Genomic DNA, 20,324 nt, shown 5'->3' with positions numbered 1-20,324 from the left:
ATTGGGAGTACCAAAAGAAAACTAAAATTGAGAATACAGGAACATGTCAGATCAATACAGAATCAAGATAAGTCACCTATTTTTCAACATATTAAAACAGACCATTACTTGAAGAATCAGATTAGGTTCCTTCTTTACCCCCCTCCTCCTGTTGTCTGTGCCTTCTTTATCCCCCTCCTCTCGTTGTCGTGCCTTCTTCACCCCCTTTCCTCCCGTTGTCCGTGCCTTCTTTACCCCCTCCTCCCGTTGTCCGTGCCTTCTTTACCCCTCCTCCCGTTGTCTGTGCCTTCTTTACCCCCCTCCTCTCGTTGTCCGTGCCTTCTTTACACCCTCTTCCCGTTGTCTGTGCCTTCTTTACCCCCCTCCTCTCGTTGTCCGTGCCTTCATCCCCCCCTCCCGTGTTCCGTGCCTTCTTTACCCCTCCTCCCGTTGTCTGTGCCTTCTTTACCCCCCTCCTCTCGTTGTCCGCGCCTTCTTTACCCCCTCTTCCCGTTGTCTGTGCCTTCTTTACCCCCTCCTCTCGTTGTCCGTGCCTTCTTTACCCCCTCCTCCCGTTGTCCATGCCTTCTTTACCCCCTCCTCCCGTTGCCCGTGCCTTCTTTACCCCCCTCCTCCCGTTGTCTGTGCCTTCTTTACCCCCCTCCTCTCGTTGTCTGTGCCTTCTTCACCCCCCTCCTTTCGTTGTCTGTGCCTTCTTTACCCCCCTCCTCCCGTTGTCTGTGCCTTCTTTACCCCCCTCCTTTCGTTGTCTGTGCCTTCTTTACCCCCCTCCTCCCGTTGTCTGTGCCTTCTTTACCACCCTCCTCTCGTTGTCTGTGCCTTCTTCACCCCCCCTCCTCTCGTTGTCTGTGCCTTCTTTACCCCCCTCCTCCCGTTGTCTGTGCCTTCTTCACCCCCCCTCCTCTCGTTGTCTGTGCCTTCTTCACCCCCCTCCTCTCGTTGTCTGTGCCTTCTTCACCCCCCCTCCTCTCGTTGTCTGTGCCTTCTTTACCCCCCTCCTCCCGTTGTCTGTGCCTTCTTCACCCCCCCCTCCTCTCGTTGTCTGTGCCTTCTTTACCACCCCCACCTCTCGTTGTATTACCTTCTTGCACGTTAAATAAAATATATGCGACATTTAGCCAGGAGAAGTGTTGTCTCACAAGTAGCTGCAAAGAGGGAAGTTATTTAAATGGTGCTTGCTTCACAGTCAGTAAAGGACCCGCCCATATCCGAGTTTTCTCTAATAGATTTAGAAGTCTGTAATGATACAGTAAGAGTTCTTTGATAATAAAACTGCATAGGACTGGGAGGAAGTGATGCCTGCGAGTGAAGAATAGGTTTAACGGGGCTGTAAACTGAGGGCGAATAAAGTGTGAACAGACCATAGAAACCTAGTTGGGTTGGCAAAGAGGTGTAGGCCAGAACTGTTCCCACGACAGCATCCCTTTTGACAAGGTGATTGCATCATTCTGACCGGAATGCACATTAGAAGATGGTGTTGTGGAAGGACCTTACACTCTTCGCCACGTCACAAAACCGTACCCGCTTATTTAATTCCATATAGAAAGAGGCGGGCTATTTGATTTCGAGTTTAAATGACCTCTTTTTGAGTTCACATTCCCTTCCCTGCTGTTTCATGTCGGGACACCACGAAAGGATTGTTTGTTTAAATGATTTTTTCCTTCTATGAACGCACTAGACAAGGAGTCAGATAGTCTTTGAAGCTGAGCCAGTTTTGTATAGGTAACATTAACCTAAACAGCAGTATTCTTGAAGGACACATGAATAACAAGCATTTGCAATGCGATAGGTCTCACATATGCGAGAGTTTAAGCAATTAGCATTGCAAATGACAATGCCTTTTCTTTGTTTTAAAAACCTAAACATAAATAAAAGACATTCAGGCAGATTCATCAAAGACCCGTTTTGCGAGTCTTTAATAGCGATTCATAAGGAATCGCTATTAAGGACTTGCAAAACGGGAATCATGTAGGAATCGCAAAAAATATTGCGATTCCTACATCTTCCTTATTTGCGATTAGCAAATTGCTAATCGCAAATAAGGAATAACTCCCCATTCATTCCTATGGGCCTAAAGGCCTAAAGGCCCATAGGAATGAATGGGGAGTATTCCTTATTTGCGATTAGCAATTTGCTAATCGCAAATAAGATAGCGATTTCAAGGGTGCCAGGGGTGTCCAAAGGACACCCTGTAGCACCCCTGAAATGCAAATTTGCACAGGTGTTGCGCACACACATGTCCAAAGGACATGTGTGTGTGCAACATGCAACTTAGAAAAATGCATTTAAAAGCATTTTTCTAAGTTTTCGCTATTTACCACGAGGTTTGACCTCGCGGTAAATAGCGGCCCGAAATTGCGATTTCGCAATTTCAAAATGGTTAATGAATTGCATTTAAGGAATCTCAAATAGAGATTCCTTAAATGCAATTCCTCTCAATTTAGCGAATTCGCAATTACCGATTTTTGCATTTGGGATGATGAATCCCAAATGCAAAAATTGCGCTCCCAAAGGGCCAGATTCTCAGAATCTGGACCTTTGCGAGCGCAATTAAGCTTCATGATTCTGGCCGATTGTCATTTACAATGCCAATAGCTCAAACTCGTGTAAATGCGAGACCTATTGCATTGCAAATGTTTGTTTTGTCTTGAGTCTGATGAGATCCACACTCCGGGTCAGATGGTGTTCCTTGAACGTGTATAGTTTGTTTGTCAGGTGAGCTGGGGTCTTGTTGTTGAGTGCTTTATAAGGGATGCAAATAAATGATCTTGAATATGACCTGGGCTGGAAGGGGGAGCCAGTGTGGGTCCTTTAATGTGCAGGTGATATGATTTCTTCAAGCCCTTGATGAGCTGCGCCGCTTCATGTATGCTGCCTTTCAGGGGTGCTCGGGTGGTGTTAGGGAGACCGTTGACCAGGGCCTTGTTCCTTCACCCAAGGGAGAGGTCTTGTACGTTTGTTCTGAAGTCGTCTTCCAGGAGAAACAACCTCTTCAAGAGAGGACATTGAAATCAAGCTTTCTTGGCATTCTTTGTCATTCATTCAGTGTGTTGCTTGAATGAGAGGTCTGTGTCGAGGGTGGGGGTAAAGACCGATAGGTTTACGTTGGAGACCCAGGCTTAAGTCTGTGGCTGTTCTGCGCTGGTGGCAGACAGGAAGAGTTCAGTCTTTGTGGGGTTTAACTTTAATACATTAGTTGACATCCAAGACTGGCTGTGATCAGGGCAGATATGAGGATGTCATTGGGTGAGGATATTTAAGGTACAGTTGAGCATCATCTGCATATTGATGGATCTTGATGCTGCTGTCTGTAAGGATGGATCTGAGAGGTCCTATGTAGAGATTAAAGATGATGAGAGAAAGGAAGGAGCCCTGAGGTACTCTGCAGGAGACACAGAGTTTACGTGATCGTGTGGAACCTATTTGGATAAACTGGTGCCAGATGGTGAGGTAGGATGTGAACCATTTCAAGACAGCGTCTCAAAATCCCATTGGGTTTTTTATGGTGTCGATCAGAGCAAGATGGTCGCCTGTGTCGAAGGTTGCACACTCTACAGATCTACACTTATTTCTTTCACTCCAATCCCAACAGGTCAAACTTCAAGAGTGGCTGCGTGTTCTGAAGGAAGAGGAGGGATATTTTCTGGAGTCTAAAGTCAAGGAAGAGGAACAATATAAAACTATGAGGGTGAGTGGCTGCAGTGAGTGCTGTGTCTCTGTATATGTCTGTGCCCAGTCCTTTCTGTTTCCTCTTAAAGTTCAAGACACACAGAGGAGGGTGTGCCATAATACAGACTGGGTTATGGTCCCCACCAAATAAATCTACTGACCGGAGTCATTGCACCAGGACATTGGGGATGAAATCAGCAAACGGGACGCGTTTCGGCTTCACACCTTTGTGTGTCTCTATAAGTCTGTGAATGCATAGACTGAAGACATTCACCTGTGAGCTTGTGCAAGATTTGTGTGTGAGTCTGCAAATTAATATGTGCATCTGTATTAGTGTGTACCTCTGTGGGTGTGTGCATGTATGGAGCTGGAGTTATCTATGCATCCATCAGACTGAGCAAGCCTGGGGTAAGCCCCTTCCTAAACCAAGGTTTTAGCAATGTAGCCATGCTACTGTATTGTATATACATCGTCGAACCACAGAACATCCAACAGAGTGTATTCAAGTAATAAAGCAAGCATGGAAGCTCCAACATTGTATAGATGAGTTTTAACCTGCAAATAGTTCATTTAAACCAAATACCCTATAATCTTAACACGTTTCAGAACATTTACATTCCCTTCTTCAGGACATATGCATTTATAATTCTAGAAATTACATGGGCAGAGCTTAGCTTAAGTCATTACCTTGGGCATTCTCTGTTCTGCTCAGTCCTCATTGGAAGGTTTTCCTGCAACAGTCTCATTAATCGGCCATAGTTTGACCTGTCACATTTTATACCTTTATTAAAGTTCTCTTACAGGGATTGGACACAGCTGGCTGGAATGTCCCAGGATAACTAGTGCACTTAACCCTGCCTCCGGATGAAAGAAAGGGTAGGCCTGTAACGTGGAAGCCCCTTGAGCAGTGGTGCACATTTATCACCACTCTGACACTGCCACTGATCGCAATATTTAAGCGTTCAACAGTGGCATCTATAGTGCTAAAGTTAACATGGGTGTCCTTTCCATAAACATTTCATGATATCTGATAAAGCCTTCCACAGTTTTAGAGAAGTGTTTTTCCTAATGTGCACTCTTCATTCTTTAGTGGTTGTTACATCACTTGTCGCTATACCCCCTGATAGTCTTGACAGCTGGTGCCCGTTCATTAGGCTCAGGGTTGAGTAAGTGACCCGATTAAGGCCACCTGGGTCACTCGCGACCACCTCTCAGCCTTCCACACAAATGAAGAGTCAGTCAGACAATAGAGAATGCAAACCAAAGATATTTATTGAAGATACACTCGAGCGGAGTCCAGTCTGACCAGCCTCCTTGGATTGCTGCAGAGGGACTGACCTCTGCTAATCTAGCCACATCTAAAGTACATCTTCAGAGTTACTAAAACCGGGCCCAACTGCAAAAATTCCAGTTGGTAGCTGGTGAACAAAGGAGATACAGAAAGATGAGTTACAGTCCTGAGATCGGGTACATGCTATCAATGCGTCAAGGTTACCCAGCCTGCTTTAAGTGTGGGAGCAGGTCTATCTAGACAGAAAGGTCTGCAACACAAAATATTATTCTATTCATTTGCACAGCAAAGTTCAACCTTGAAGAAATACATGTATTGAAGGCACATTAGCAGCTACTTTCGTTGAGGCAGACAGAGTGAGAGAGTAGTTAGTTTCGATCATGGTGGCTAAATACAAAATGGTGCAGCAAATGCTAACTTAAGTTGTACAGTGCATATATAATTCAGCAAAAACACTTTCCAATCCAACAGGCCCTCCTTTTAGCATTTTTTGCTAACATTCTGTTCCTATCTATAGAAATAACTCCCTAAAGAATACAAGGGATCAGCAACTACAACCTAATACATATGATGTCTGTATTCAAAAATGCCCTCATCTATTGACATGCTATCTTGTATTACCTGCATTATCATAGCTGTAGTCTTAGTGTCAGGTACCTGGACTTTTGTTTTTGTTGTCAGGGCCTTTGCACAATGGGCACAGCAAGTTGGGGAGCAATGTATACTGAGGCAACAAGTAAAAATTATAACAGCAGCTACAGCTAGGAAAATGAGGACCTTCTAACCCCAGAATGCAAACAGTCCCCAGAACCATCCAGAGAGAGACCACGTTCCATTCTCTTGGTGGATGTCAGATGCAAGCTTGTGCAACTTCTGAATGGCAGAGTATACGGTAGGGGCATGGTCCGATATATATATATATATATATATATATATATATATATATATATATATATCACAGCTTCAAACATCCACGAACAGACTGTTTGTAAGGAAAGCAGCACACACAGGGGGTAGTTCCACGTTGATTTTATTTGGGAACTTTACAGCATACGACGCGTTTCGCCAGAGGGCTTCGTCAAGATATGCAAAGAGCGGAGGCGCTCAACTCATTTAAATCAAAATCTTACTTCCGCTATTACAATAGAAAGCAAAAAAGGACTATATACAGGGTCACTAATGAATCCGCCATCTTAGAATGGTGTAATAAAATACTGTTGTATCACAATATTTGATAAAACATATACAGGATATATGTACACATAAAAACTTTTGCGCAAGTCCCACCATAAATATCTGGGGGCTGCGTGAGTTATCACGCCCGTAATGGGCACCAATGGTCAAAAAGTCCTTCTTTCACATAAACGCCCTGGATGGGCAAACCAACGAACAGGTGAACAGTACTGCATATTAGGGTGCAGATAAAATAAATCAAACATTCAACGATGCAAGGACCTGAGTGAACACATATGAATACATGAATGTAAGAACGCGAGTAAAAATACTCCTCATACAAAGGCTTACAGAGCCAGGCCTCCTGCAATAGTGTGAAAACGCACCCGTAATAACATTACTAAGTTAGTAATGTTATTACGGGTGTGTTTTCATCGTTGAATGTTTGATTTATTTTATAAATCAACGTGGAACTACCCCCTGTGTGTGCTGCTTTCCTTACGAACAGTCTGTTCGTGGATGTTTGAAGCTGAGATAAATACAACGGGTACACCCCCGTTTGGCGTGCACCCGCTCACGAGTGCAACTGGCTGGTGTTTGGAGCCTAGCATATATATATATATATATATATATATATATATATATATATATATATATATATATATATATATATATATATATATATATATATATATCTATCTCTATCTAGTCTTGCCAAACTCATCCGATACGAAGAAGGCGCTGACACCATGAATCTCAATCCAAACTCGATTTATTTACTCACTGTCTGCTTAGACGCGTTTCGGCGTTGCCGCCTTGTTCACTACATCTGCATTCAAAATGAGCTCATCCATATATACTGTGGAGATATGGGCGTGTCTAACAATTAACACACAGGTTCAGACCAGGTATTACCATGGTTACATAATGGTAAATCTGGGATGTCTTTTCTCCATCCTTATTAAACGAGTATTCATTGCAGAAATGTTTTTTACAAAACAGAATTAAAAGTGCGTAAATCACCTAAACAAGTGTTCAAAATAATAGCAATTACAACCTTTTCATAAAATAGCATGTTACAACTCACAGCTGTTGAAAAGGTAAATTAAAAAACATTTGCCGCCATTTCTGTGTTTAAATAATAAGTTAACACTTTTTGCCGCTTTTTTACCCTGTGTGCCTGCCATGGATGTGCCCTTTATAAGGTCCTAACTTGGTAGACCATCTGGTTTGCCTGTGCATCCCAGTTACCCATGTGTCATGCTGGTGTGTGTACCGTGTCAGCGTGTTTGTGAGTGGGTGGGCTGGTTCGCCTTCTATGATCCTCGTTGTTGCCGCTTAGGACCTGAGAATCTCCCCGGGTGAGTGCTGCTGCGCGTTAAACCATTAGAGTCTTTCCTACGGCTACAATGTTGCAAAAGCTATCACCGCCGCCGGCTCTGAGGGCAGCTTTGAAGTTAGACGGATTGATACAATGCCTCGCACTGAACCGGGTTCAGGAATAATGCGCGCGTGTTTCATGCCTGGTGTCATGGTCGGCTAACAAAGTAAATATTCGTGTATTTTTGCCGCCGTTACTGTTGCAACATTGTATCTGAATCCCTGACATAGACCCTCGCGCATGCACTCGCTTAAAAGTTTATTTTATGAAATACTGCCCTAGTGGGCATAGCGGCTTGCTTATTCGTATTTGTGTAAAATCATATTGTAAAGTCACATCAACCTACAAGGGCATAGGCATAAGCATGGTCATACTCTAAGTAGAGCTGGTAATTGCAGGATAACCAGGGCAAAGTGTTTTCTAAATGTGCACTAAAGTGTACAATTAAAATAAGTAAAAGGAAAAAACTATAAATTGTGCCGTGTGTTCAGACCTATAACTGTGTCTGAAAGGTGCTCTTATGTGCCCATAAGTAACCTGTGAAAGGTGTGGTAGTTGAACTGCAGATGTTCATCGAATGGTACTAGGGGGAAAGGAAGCGCTAAGGGTGTATTCTGATTTCCTTATTATAGGTGGACACTTAAGGCTTCGTCCGCATTCAGGCCGAATGGGATCTTTGAGTTCAGGAGTATGATATACCTGGACTCCAGGCGGCGCAGTGCCAAAGGGCGATTGCCACCCCTGACATTTTTGGGAATGCTATCAATTACAAAATATTGAATGTTTTTAGCATTGCCATTGTGGGTTTCATGAATGTGTCTCGCTACGGGGTACGTAGGATCATTGTTGGAAATTGCACGCAAATGTTGCAAGATCCGTACGTGGGCTGGATGAATGGTGGAGCCTACATATCTTTTACCGCATGAACATGCTAGCACATATACTGCGAAGTCGGTCTTGCACGTGAATGCATCCCTCAAAAAGTAAGGTTTAATCCTGAAGGGGACTTGCACTTTTGTAGTGTTCACACCATAGGTGCAGGCTTTGCATTTTGAACATTTTTTAAAGCCCCTCTGGGAATCTAACCAGTTTTTGGTCTTTCTAAGGGTGGGTGCATTGCAGACCAACTCTTCTCTCATGGATTTTGCCTTTTTAAATGTGATTAAGGGACTAGTGCCCACCAATTCACCTATGCTTGGGTCTCCCCGGACTAAGGGCCAATGCCTTCTCAGGATCTTTCGTAGGTTACTATGGTATCTATTGTAACCCGTTATTAATCTAGGAGGGTCCTTACTATTGGAAGCTGTTGTGTTTTTATTGGTGGTCTTAGGGAAGATGAAATCTTTCCTATTCTTTCCTTTACATTTGTCATCAGCTCTCTTGCAACTGCTGCTGGTATACCCTCTATCCCTGAGTCTTTCAAACAACTCTTGTTTGGCATTGGAGAGCCCTTCTTCCGTGCTACAATTACGTGTCATTCTAAGGCACTCAGCATAGGGAATAGATTGTTTCAGTGGTGTAGGATGGAAACTGTGTGAGTGCAGAAGGGCATTCCCTGCGGTAGGCTTTCTGTATGTGCGTGTCTGTATTTTGTTGTCCTGTACAAATAGTTCTAAATCAAGGAATTGGATAATGGCATCATTGGTGTTACATGTAAACTTTAGGTTCAGAACATTTTCATTCAGAGCCAACACAAATCTTTCTGCTTCTTCGACACTGCCCTGCCATAAGATAAAAATATCGTCAATGAACCTTTTGTACATCACCACATTGTCTTTCATGATATCTTTATGTTGTACTCTCAGAACCTGCTCCTCCCACCAGCCCATATGCAGATTCGCATAGCTGGGGGAGAAGCAAGTACCCATGGCTGAGCCCTGGAGCTGTTTATAATGGAGTCTGTCAAAGATAAATACATTATTTGTCAAACACCACTCAGCCATTTCTAGTAACATTTGTGTGTGGTGGTATAGTTCAATGGGTCTGTTACCAAGGTAGTATTTCATGGCATTGAGGCCATCTCGGTGTCTGATACTCGTGTAAAGTGACTGGACATCTAGTGTCATGAACCTGTAGTTAATATGCCAATCAATGTCAAAGATTTTTGCCAAGAAATCACTGGTATCTCTGATGTAGGCAGGGAGTTTCTTGACTTCTGGTTGAAGGAAAGAGTCAATAAAGATACTTGTTTTCTCAAATAAACTGCCAATCGCTGTTATAATCGGCATCCCAGGGGGTGTTTTCTCATTTTTGTGGACCTTGGGTATTAAGTACAGTTGAGGCGTGATCGGGTAGTCATTCTTCAAGTAGTTGAACTCATCTTTACTAATGAGACCCATTCCCTTCCATTTATACAATTCATTATGGAACTTTTCCTGGATACCGACATTGTGGGTGGGGCTGACCCTTACATAGCAGTCCTTATCTTGTAGTTGGGTCTGAGCTTCTTGATTATACATTTGGAGGGGCCAAAGTACCACGTTACCCCCCTTGTCTGACCAGTGAAGTAGTGTGGCTCACTGGTTAGAGGCGGCAGACCCGAGAGCAGAGGACGGCCCGGGACCAGGGTTCGATTCCCGGCGCGGCAGGTTTCTGGACCAGGGTCAGCGGACTCGATAATTCTCTCGCCTCGGTGCCCACTCTGATCAGCGATCACACTCGGCAACTCTGGGCATTAGCTTGCCTCATCTTCACTAACGGCCCCACCAGACCGCCGGGCATGCCTGGTCTCACCCTGGAGATACCCATTAAGGGACCATCTCTCAGGGAAGCCAGGAAGGGTTTCGCAGCGGTCGAAGCGCCTTGGGACCCTACGGGTAAGTAGTGCGCTATATAAATGCCAATACATTTACATTTACATCTAACTACTATATCAGACCTGGCTTTTATTTTTGTCATTAAGTTGTTATATTTCCTTCTGTGATCATGATTCTCTTTCCAATATTCTTTTGTGCTTTGCAGAGACAGGTCTTTTAGTTCTTTAATCACGTTGTCAGAAAATAGGTCTAGATTGTCTTTACCCATTATTGGCATGAATTGGGACTTGGGTTTAAAGTCTGTTTTGATTGAGGCATAGATATTAATTTCTGATGCGGAGGCTGCCCCGCTGGGAGTTATTCCGTCGCCTGTATTTTCTTGTTCTAAGTCTATTAGATCTCGTAGAGCATCCATGTTAGCTACTGATAGTTGCTGTGCCTGATCATCCACGTGTGTTGTTGCAATTGGGCGTTTTTTTGGCGTTGATAAAATACTTTTGCAATTTTAATTTGCGGATATATTGAAACAGATCGATTCGGGTTTGGGCATAGTCAAAGTTAGTATTGGAGCAATACGATAACCCCAGGGATAAAATTTCAAGTTCTTGCGTGTTCAATTCCATGTCTGTCAAATTGATGACTGTGTTATCTTTTTTATTTTGTGCTTCCATTAACGGCGTCTGTAACGTCTGTTTTGTGTTTTGTTCTGTTTTTGACTTGGTTTTTCTCCACCGTCTGTTTTTCCTTCTCCTGCTTTTTGTTGTTGTGCTTGTTTTTTGTTGTTCGTTTTTCCTGTGTCTGCTCCCAAATCCTGTTTTGGAGGGAAACGTGGCCTCAGAGTTCTGAGACGTTGTAGTCTTAAAAAAGTCAATTCTTGTGCTGGAGTTGGCGGTGGGCCTGTGCCTGCTTCTCCATCCGTTTCATATTCTGAACTGAATTCATTTTCACTTGGTTCCGCTGTTACGTTTGCCCCACTTTGTTGTGGCTTCGGGGGTGATTGTCTCCTTATTTGGTCGTATTTTTTTGCAAAAGTATAAATTCTTCCGCTTAGATAGTCGTTGCGGTCTCGCTGGAATTTGATCGCTTTTCGTTCTTTTATTTCTGTTTCTTGTTTGGTCACTTTATCTTTGATCTCATTCAGACTTTTGGTGATGTCCTCCTGATTTGGTTTTTGCTCCAGGAGTTGCATTATTTCATTAATGCGAACTATCATTTTTTGTCTGTCGCTGTTTGCAAATTGGATCAGGATTTTTAGCATATTTTCTGATGATTTGGCACTATTATCTGCCCACATTTGTAGCATTTCAGGGTCTGGATCCTCATACGTGGGGGCTACTAAAATTCTGAGTCCTCTTGGGATTCTACCCACCTCCAAATATCTTGTCAATGATTTAACTTCCCACCATTTGGCAGTCTCTTTTTTTGCACAATTTTTCCAATTCAATGAGTAGTTTCCGTGTTTCATCCAATACAATAGGTTGTGCTTGAGCGCTGGTCGTTTTTTTGCCGCTGATGCCTTTGTCAGTGTCTGTGAACACATCCACAGCAGCTTCCTCTCTCTCCCTTTCCCATTCGGCAGACATGCTGAGTTTTGTATTTAGTTCTGTATCTTTAGTTTGCATAGATTCACTGCCCGCGTGTATCTTGACTCACACACCGGGTCTACCTCTCCCATGAACCGAACACTTATCTTTCCCGCTTTCCCGTTACTCCCAGCTTTCAGTCGTCTTACCTGGAAATCCTCGACTACTCTCCAGCCGTCTCGGATCTCCAGACCGACGGCCTTTCACTGTTTTCGCAGGTTACTCGGGTTTCAAGGCTTTTGCAGGTTCCGGGGGGCTTTGTGTGTCTTTTTTCGAAGAGATACCAGCCGGTGTCCTTTTTAACACAGAGCAACCAGATCGAGGAGGGTCAGCGTTGGGGTTTAAGGACTTCCACCCCATATATCCAGTCTTGCCAAACTCATCCGATACGAAGAAGGCGCTGACACCATGAATCTCAATCCAAACTCGATTTATTTACTCACTGTCTGCTTAGACGCGTTTCGGCGTTGCCGCCTTGTTCACTACATCTGCATTCAAAATGAGCTCATCCATATATACTGTGGAGATATGGGCGTGTCTAACAATTAACACACGGGTTCAGACCAGGTATTACCATGGTTACATAATGGTAAATCTGGGATGTTGCACAGAGTCTTTTCTCCATCCTTATTAAACGAGTATTCATTGCAGAAATGTTTTTTACAAAACAGAATTAAAAGTGCGTAAATCACCTAAACAAGTGTTCAAAATAATAGCAATTACAACCTTTTCATAAAATAGCATGTTACAAATCACAGCTGTTGAAAAGGTAAATTAAAAAACATTTGCCGCCATTTCTGTGTTTAAATAATAAGTTAACACTTTTTGCCGCTTTTTTACCCTGTGTGCCTGCCATGGATGTGCCCTTTATAAGGTCCTAACTTGGTAGACCATCTGGTTTGCCTGTGCATCCCAGTTACCCATGTGTCATGCTGGTGTGTGTACCGTGTCAGCGTGTTTGTGAGTGGGTGGGCTGGTTCGCCTTCTATGATCCTCGTTGTTGCCGCTTAGGACCTGAGAATCTCCCCGGGTGAGTGCTGCTGCGCGTTAAACCATTAGAGTCTTTCCTACGGCTACAATGTTGCAAAAGCTATCACCGCCGCCGGCTCTGAGGGCAGCTTTGAAGTTAGACGGATTGATACAATGCCTCGCGCTGAACCGGGTTCAGGAATAATGCGCGCGTGTTTCATGCCTGGTGTCATGGTCGGCTAACAAAGTAAATATTCGTGTATTTTTGCCGCCGTTACTGTTGCAACATTGTATCTGAATCCCTGACATAGACCCTCGCGCATGCACTCGCTTAAAAGTTTATTTTATGAAATACTGCCCTAGTGGGCATAGCGGCTTGCTTATTCGTATTTGTGTAAAATCATATTGTAAAGTCACATCAACCTACAAGGGCATAGGCATAAGCATGGTCATACTCTAAGTAGAGCTGGTAATTGCAGGATAACCAGGGCAAAGTGTTTTCTAAATGTTCACTAAAGTGTACAATTAAAATAAGTAAAAGGAAAAAACTATAAATTGTGCCGTGTGTTCAGACCTATAACTGTGTCTGAAAGGTGCTCTTATGTGCCCATAAGTAACCCGTGAAAGGTGTGGTAGTTGAACTGCAGATGTTCATCGAATGGTACTAGGGGGAAAGGAAGCGCTAAGGGTGTATTCTGATTTCCTTATTATAGGTGGACACTTAAGGCTTCGTCCGCATTCAGGCCGAATGGGATCTTTGAGTTCAGGAGTATGATATACCTGGACTCCAGGCGGCGCAGTGCCAAAGGGCGATTGCCACCCCTGACATTTTTGGGAATGCTATCAATTACAAAATATTGAATGTTTTTAGCATTGCCATTGTGGGTTTCATGAATGTGTCTCGCTACGGGGTACGTAGGATCATTGTTGGAAATTGCACGCAAATGTTGCAAGATCCGTACGTGGGCTGGATGAATGGTGGAGCCTACATATCTTTTACCGCATGAACATGCTAGCACATATACTGCGAAGTCGGTCTTGCACGTGAATGCATCCCTCAAAAAGTAAGGTTTAATCCTGAAGTAATATATATTACCACAGCTTCTTCGTCATACGGTTAGTAGACTAAAGACACGGCACAGCAACAGATGATTTCTTCGCGTTTTTTATTTACACACTAAGTGCAAAAAGAAAGTGCATCAAATGGACGGTCTACGCGTTTCGGCTCCTGCCTTCCACTGGACCATAGAGTCCACAGGTCTAGACCTTACTTAAATACAGTGATAAGTGTAAGTACCCTCTACTATTTCCATGGTCATCTAGACCACCAACCCTGCATAGTGGACATACGGCCAGTACATGTTTGTAAATATTACACATGAGTATGCACAATTTACGTGAAGTACAAAACGTAATCCTGAACCAATAATTTTAAATAAAGTATTTGCAATCAGATTAAGTTCCGTCTTACACATGAGTATGTACAATCTACGTGAAGTACAAAAGTAACCCTGAACCAACAATTTTAAATAAAGTATTTACAATCAGATCAAGTTCCGTCTATATACAATAAATCAATATTGAATTGTTATTATTCGTGTAAAGTACTCTACTAATCTGTATAAGGAAGACAGTTAAGGGTGGTGACGGGGAGGAAGAAACACTTGGATATTAATGGCTGTTTCACTATTTACAGCCTGTGACTTGGTGACAATAAAGGAAATTAAGAAATAATAAGGGAAACTAATATCCGCTGCACTTTATAATTAATAAAGTATTAGATATTCTATGGATCTGTTCTAGATAATGCATAGTATGATAATTAAGGTCTATATTCAACCTATTATTTACAATTATATACATTCCTTCAGCATCTATCTCCCTTTGCAGCAGAGCATAATATATGTAAAGTACACTATTCAACCATCTTCTCCTATTGTCATATTCTTCACAATTGTTCATTATTTAATTCTCATCTCCCCAACATTCTATATCTTCCATTCAATATTTATATGTATGATCTGATTGAATTTTCCGGTTCCTGATTACATGATGATTCCAAACATGTACATAGTCCAACATCATTCTTTTTTAACCATGTCCGAGATCTCATACAGTTCTAAATAATAGGATACCATTCTTATGTTATTCTTCATTGTTCCTATACCAATTTATACATGTACATGTAATTCGGCGTCCAAGTTATGGCCGAATGGTACCTCAGTTCCCATGCTCAGTATCATTCTCGATTCTAAACGTCTCAGTTGTAGCAACTGATCTCCACCTCGTTCCGGGGTTCTACACATCTTGATCCCCGCGTATTTCAAAAAGGCGGGATCGCTTTGATGATATTGGGCAAAGTGTGTGGCCATTGGGTAGCAAGGGTCCTTGTTCTTTATTGCCCTTAGATGTTGCAGTATTCTCAGCTTTAACTTGTTCACTGTGCTCCCAATGTAGTACTTTCCACAAGGGCATTGTAGCCTATAAACCACACATTTTGAGTCACAGGTAATGTGGTCTTGTATAGTTTCTTATTTGCCATTTTGTAGTTGGTAATGTTTGATGTTTACTCCATGCTCACAGGCTTTGCACTTGTGGCATTTCCAGAAGCCTGGTGTTGTTAGCCATGTCTGTTTTTTCTCCTCACGCAGTACTAAGTGACTCTGCGTTAGTATGTCTCTTAAAGAGGAGGTCTTTCGATACGTTATACTTGGATTTCTCGTCCGGGTTTCTCTCAAAGTATTGTCCAGAAGGAGGACTTGCCAGTGTTTTTGTAAGCTTTCTTCATACTTACACTTTGGTTGTCATAGTCCACTATCAATCTGGTTGTTTCATTACCCTGATCTGGTTCTCGCTCCGGGTTTGTTTTTGATCTCTTTGTTTTCGGAGTTAATAGCTCCTCTCTCTCTTTCAGATGCATCCGGTTTTGTGCAATAGATATCACTTCCATTGGGTATCCTCTTTCAAGGAATCTAGTGCTCATTCTTTCTATTTCCTCAGTTAGGTCTTCTTCCTCGGAGCAGTTTCTTTTTGCCCTTAGCATTTGACCATAGGGAATACTCCATTTCAGTCTTATGGGGTGTCCGCTATTAGCATGTAGAATGCTATTACACGCTGTCGGCTTCCTGTGGATTTTTGAACAAAGTTTGTTGTTTTTGACGAAAATTTCCACATCTAGGAATATCAGAGAATGGGAACTAATTGTAGACGTGAATTTTAAGTTGTATTTGTTGTTGTTTAGAGAATCAATAAAATCCTTCAATGAGTTTTCATTTCCGTCCCATATGACAAACAAGTCGTCAATGAAACGACACCAGAGTTTGATTTTTGGCCCCTCAGGTTTCTCTCGGTCTTTCTTTGTCACATCACTTTCCCATGCCCCCATAAGAAGGTTTGCATATGTGGGTGCAAATGATGTCCCCATTGCGGTCCCCTGTTTCTGGAGATATGTCCCCCCCAAAAACAGGAAAGCGTTGGGGGTCAAGCAATATCAGAGCATGTCCAGTAACATATTCGAGTGCTCCAGAAAATTTACAGATTGTGCTTTAAGTACTTCTTTTACAACCTCAATGCCGTCCTCATGGCGGATTGAGGTGTAAAGTGATGTAACATCAATTGTTGCCATTTGGTAAGATGGTTTCCATTCACATATAGTTATTCTATGCAAAAAGTCCATTGTATCTCTCAGGAAAGAGGGTAGGCTTGTCACATAATTCATAAGAAAAATGTCTATGAATCTTGAAGTAGACTCCAAAAGGGATCCTATCGAACTCACAATTGGTCTCCCTGGTGGATGATCTAGTGACTTGTGGATTTTCGGTAGAAAATATATAGTTGCCATGATCGGGTTGTTTGTCTTTATATAACTATATTCGTCAAAATCTAATAGACCTCTATCTTTCCAGGTTAACAACATAGAGTGGTATTCATTTGTCCATTCTTCCATCGGATTCGTGGTCAGTTTTTCATAATGTTCCTGGATGTTTAACTGTCTATTTGCTTCCTCAATGTAGTTTGAAACATTTTGTATAACGAGGTTTATTTTTCAGAAAGATACACATTCAAAGATACACATTCAATGGATGATGTCATCAGTGATGTCATTTGAGATGTCATCAGTGATGTCATGAGTGATGTCACTGACCATGTCATGAGTGATGTAATATGTGACGTCATCAGCAATGCATTGCACGCGCAAGTTATAGTGAGTCCAACTAACTATAACATGGGAATTTCAATGGTTCTATGCGAGTAAAATTTCCACCTAACTATAACTGGTGTGAAACCTATGGTTTTTTCAGAGAATATATATATATATATATATATATATATATATATATATATATATATATATATATATATATATATATATATATATATACTACTATTATAAAGAGAGAACTGTGTCCTTTGAGCCAGGTAAACTCGAAAAGTACACCACCATTCCAAACACCCAAGACATCTTTGAAAACCTCAGGGCAAGCAGAAGGACATAGGCTATGTAAAAATAAAAAATATACGTTGTTTAAAAAATTTGGAATAAAAATAAAGTAGTCCCTTGCAAGTAGCACCGGCCGCGACGTCTGCGTGATGACATCGGGAAAGAACCTGGGCGTTTTAGTATTGTTTCAGCAAAGGGGACTACTTTTTCTTCGTTTTATATCTGCCCCGTTTTTATAAGGTAATGGCTGATGCCTGCAAGGAAACTATCGCTCTTACTAGCGAGAGTTTGTTTATTCGTATTTTATAGCTCACTGCCCTTGGAGCTGGCAACACTGACTATAGGTGAAAAAACAGCCCGCGGGACTACAAAATGACATCACAGCGGCCAATTTTATAGTTCCGCCGGCTCGCGATGTCAGTCCCTTCCTTGTGCATAGATCTTTCATAGCCCTTTCAGTCCAATGGGTGCTGCGCGCCTGATTGGAGGTGAGGGTGGGGATGCAGCTAATACTACTGAGGGGGCAGCGGGGGCTGCCCAGCCCCTTAGCCTCCTCTTCCTCTAGCATGAGAGGCTGGAAATCGTCTCTCAATTTGGTGATTTCCAGGATACGGGGAGGGGGAGGGGGGAGGCAGAAGAGGAGCGAACAGGGTGGCGAGAAATATGGGGTAAAGGTTAAGGGGCTGCAGGGTGCGGGGAAGATGAAAGAAAGGGAGAAAGTGATTTGGGAAAGGAGGAGGGGAAGAGTAGAAGAAGGAAGAAAAGATTGAAATGAAGTTAAGAGACACAAAAAGGAAGGAGGGGCAAAAGGTGTTCGAAATAAGTGAAAGCAAAAAGCAGGAGATATAAAGAGGAACAGAAGAATGCAAGGGGTAAAACGGCAGAGAGGTACAAAGGCTGGTGAGTGTTGAAAGAAGAATCAGATGAAGGGTTGAGGGTGAAGGAGAAGAGATAAGGAGGAAAGGAGAACTTTGTAAGAGAAATAGTCGAGAGTTGGCGGCAAAGTCAATCAATCAATCAATCAATCAAAGACATTTATAGAGCGCACTACTTACCCGTAGGGTCTCAAGGCGCTGGGGGGAGGGGGGTTCCGTTACTGCTCGAACAGCCAGGTCTTCAACTTCTTCCTGAAGGAGAGGTGGTCTTGGGTCAGGCGCAGGTCGGTCGGGAGGGAGTTCCAGGTCTTGGCGGCCAGGTAGGAGAAGGACCTTCCTCCTGTTGTCGCTCTTCGGATGCGGGGGACGGCGACCAGGGCGTGGTTGGCTTATCGGAGGTGGCGTTTGGGAGCGTAGAAGTTGATTCGGTTGTTGAGGTAGCTCGGGCCTTGGTCGTGTAGGGCTTTGTGTGCGTGGGTGAGGAGGCGGAAGGTGATTCTTTTGTTGACGGGGAGCCAATGCAGGTCTCTCAGATGTCCGGAGATGTGGCTGGTTCGTGGAATGTCGAGGATGAGTCTGGCTGAGGCGTTCTGGATCCGCTGGAGTCTCTTCTGGAGCTTGGCGGTGGTACCGGCGTAGAGGGCGTTGCCGTAGTCCAGTCGACTGGTGACGAGGGCCTGGGTGACGGTCTTCCTGGTCTCGGTGGGGATCCACCAGAAGATCTTCCGTAGCATGCGTAGGATGTTGAAGCACGCCGAGGAGACGGCGTTGACTTGCCTGTTCATGGAGAGGGAGGAGTCCGGTATGAAGCCCAGGTTACGTGCGTGATCTGTCGGTTTGGGTGCGGTGCCCAGGGCGGGAGGCCACCAGGAGTCGTCCCAGGCGGAGGGCGAAGAGCCCAGGATGAGGACCTCCGTCTTGTCTGAGTTCAGTTTCAGGCGGCTGGTCGTCATCCACTCGGCTACCTCTTTCATCCCTTTGTGCAGATTGGCTCTGGCGGCGGCGGGGCCGTTGGTCAGGGAGAGGATCAGCTGGGTGTCGTCGGCGTAGGAGATTATGTTGAGGTTGTGTTGGCGTGCGATGGCCGCGAGGGGGCTCATGTAGACGTTTAAGAGGGTGGGGCTCAGCGAGGATCCTTGGGGGACGCCGCAGATGACTTTGGTGGCCTCTGACTTGTACAGTGGTAGGCGGACTCTCTGTGTTCTTCCATCGAGGAAGGAGATGATCCATTCCAGTGCCTTCTCCTGGATTCCGACGTTGCTGAGGCGCTGTACTAGGGTGCGGTGGCAGACAGTGTCGAATGCCGCGGAGAGGTCTAGGAGGATCAGGGCCGCTGTTTCTCCGTTGTCCATCAGGGCTCGGATGTCATCTGTGGCGGCGATGAGGGCGGTCTCGGTGCTGTGGTTGGCTCGGAATCCAGACTGTGAGGGGTCGAGGGCTCCATTCGTCTCAAGGAAGGCGGCCAGCTGCTTGTTGACGGTCTTCTCGATGACTTTGGCTGGAAACGGGAGGAGCGAGATGGGGCGGTAATTCTTGAGTTCGGTGGGGTCCGCTGTGGGTTTCTTGAGTAGAGCGCTGAGTTCGGCGTGCTTCCAGCTCTCAGGGAAGGTGTCGGTGTCGAAGGAGGTGTTGATAATGTCTCGCAGGTGGGGTGCGATGACAACGTCGGCCTTGTTGAAGACGTGGTGAGGGCAGGGGTCGGTCGGAGATCCGGAGTGGACGGAGTTCATCGTGCGGACGGTGTCTTCGGTGCTGATCGGAGTCCAGGCGCGGAGGGTGGTGGTGGGGGGTGGTGGTTCGGTCGTGGTGTGCGTTGTTTGGTTGCTGAAGCTGTTGTGTATGTCCGCGATCTTGTTGTGGAAGTAAGATGCGAGGGAGTTGCAGAGGTCTTGCGATGGGGTGATGTCGTTGTTTCCTGCGCTGGGGTTGGATAGCTCTTTCACGATGTTGAAGAGTTCCTTGCAGTTGTGTGCGTTGTTGTCCAGCCGGTCCTTGAATGCAGTTTTCTTGGCGGCGCGGATCAGCTGGTGGTGCTTCCGGGTGGCAAGCTTGAAGGTGGTCATGTTGTCCGGTGTTGGTTCCCTTCTCCAAACTTTCTCGTATTTAAAGTGAACAGCGAAGAGAAAAAACAAAGATGAGGAGTGGGAGCACAATAGCAGCTGTGATGAGGGGGTGTAAATAAATGC

At 44.2% G+C, this 20,324-nt stretch overlaps 1 protein-coding gene across 1 annotated transcript in view; it reads left to right on the top strand.

Annotated features, from left to right (window-relative positions):
• The window catches only part of LOC147710169 (E3 ubiquitin-protein ligase TRIM39-like), a 208,491-nt gene that overhangs the window by 57,254 nt on the left and 130,913 nt on the right, over nt 1-20,324 (top strand). Inside the window, exon 2 of the mRNA XM_086920860.1 lies at nt 3,593-3,688. Coding sequence (XP_086776986.1) covers nt 3,593-3,688 — 96 coding nt within the window. The remainder of the gene's footprint in view (nt 1-3,592; nt 3,689-20,324) is intronic.

Source organism: Lissotriton vulgaris, chromosome 5 (assembly GCF_964263255.1).
Source record: "Lissotriton vulgaris chromosome 5, aLisVul1.2, whole genome shotgun sequence".
NCBI lineage: Eukaryota > Metazoa > Chordata > Amphibia > Caudata > Salamandridae > Lissotriton > Lissotriton vulgaris.
The sequence above is the reverse complement of the archived record's forward strand: the minus strand, read 5'-3'. Positions and strand labels throughout refer to the sequence as shown.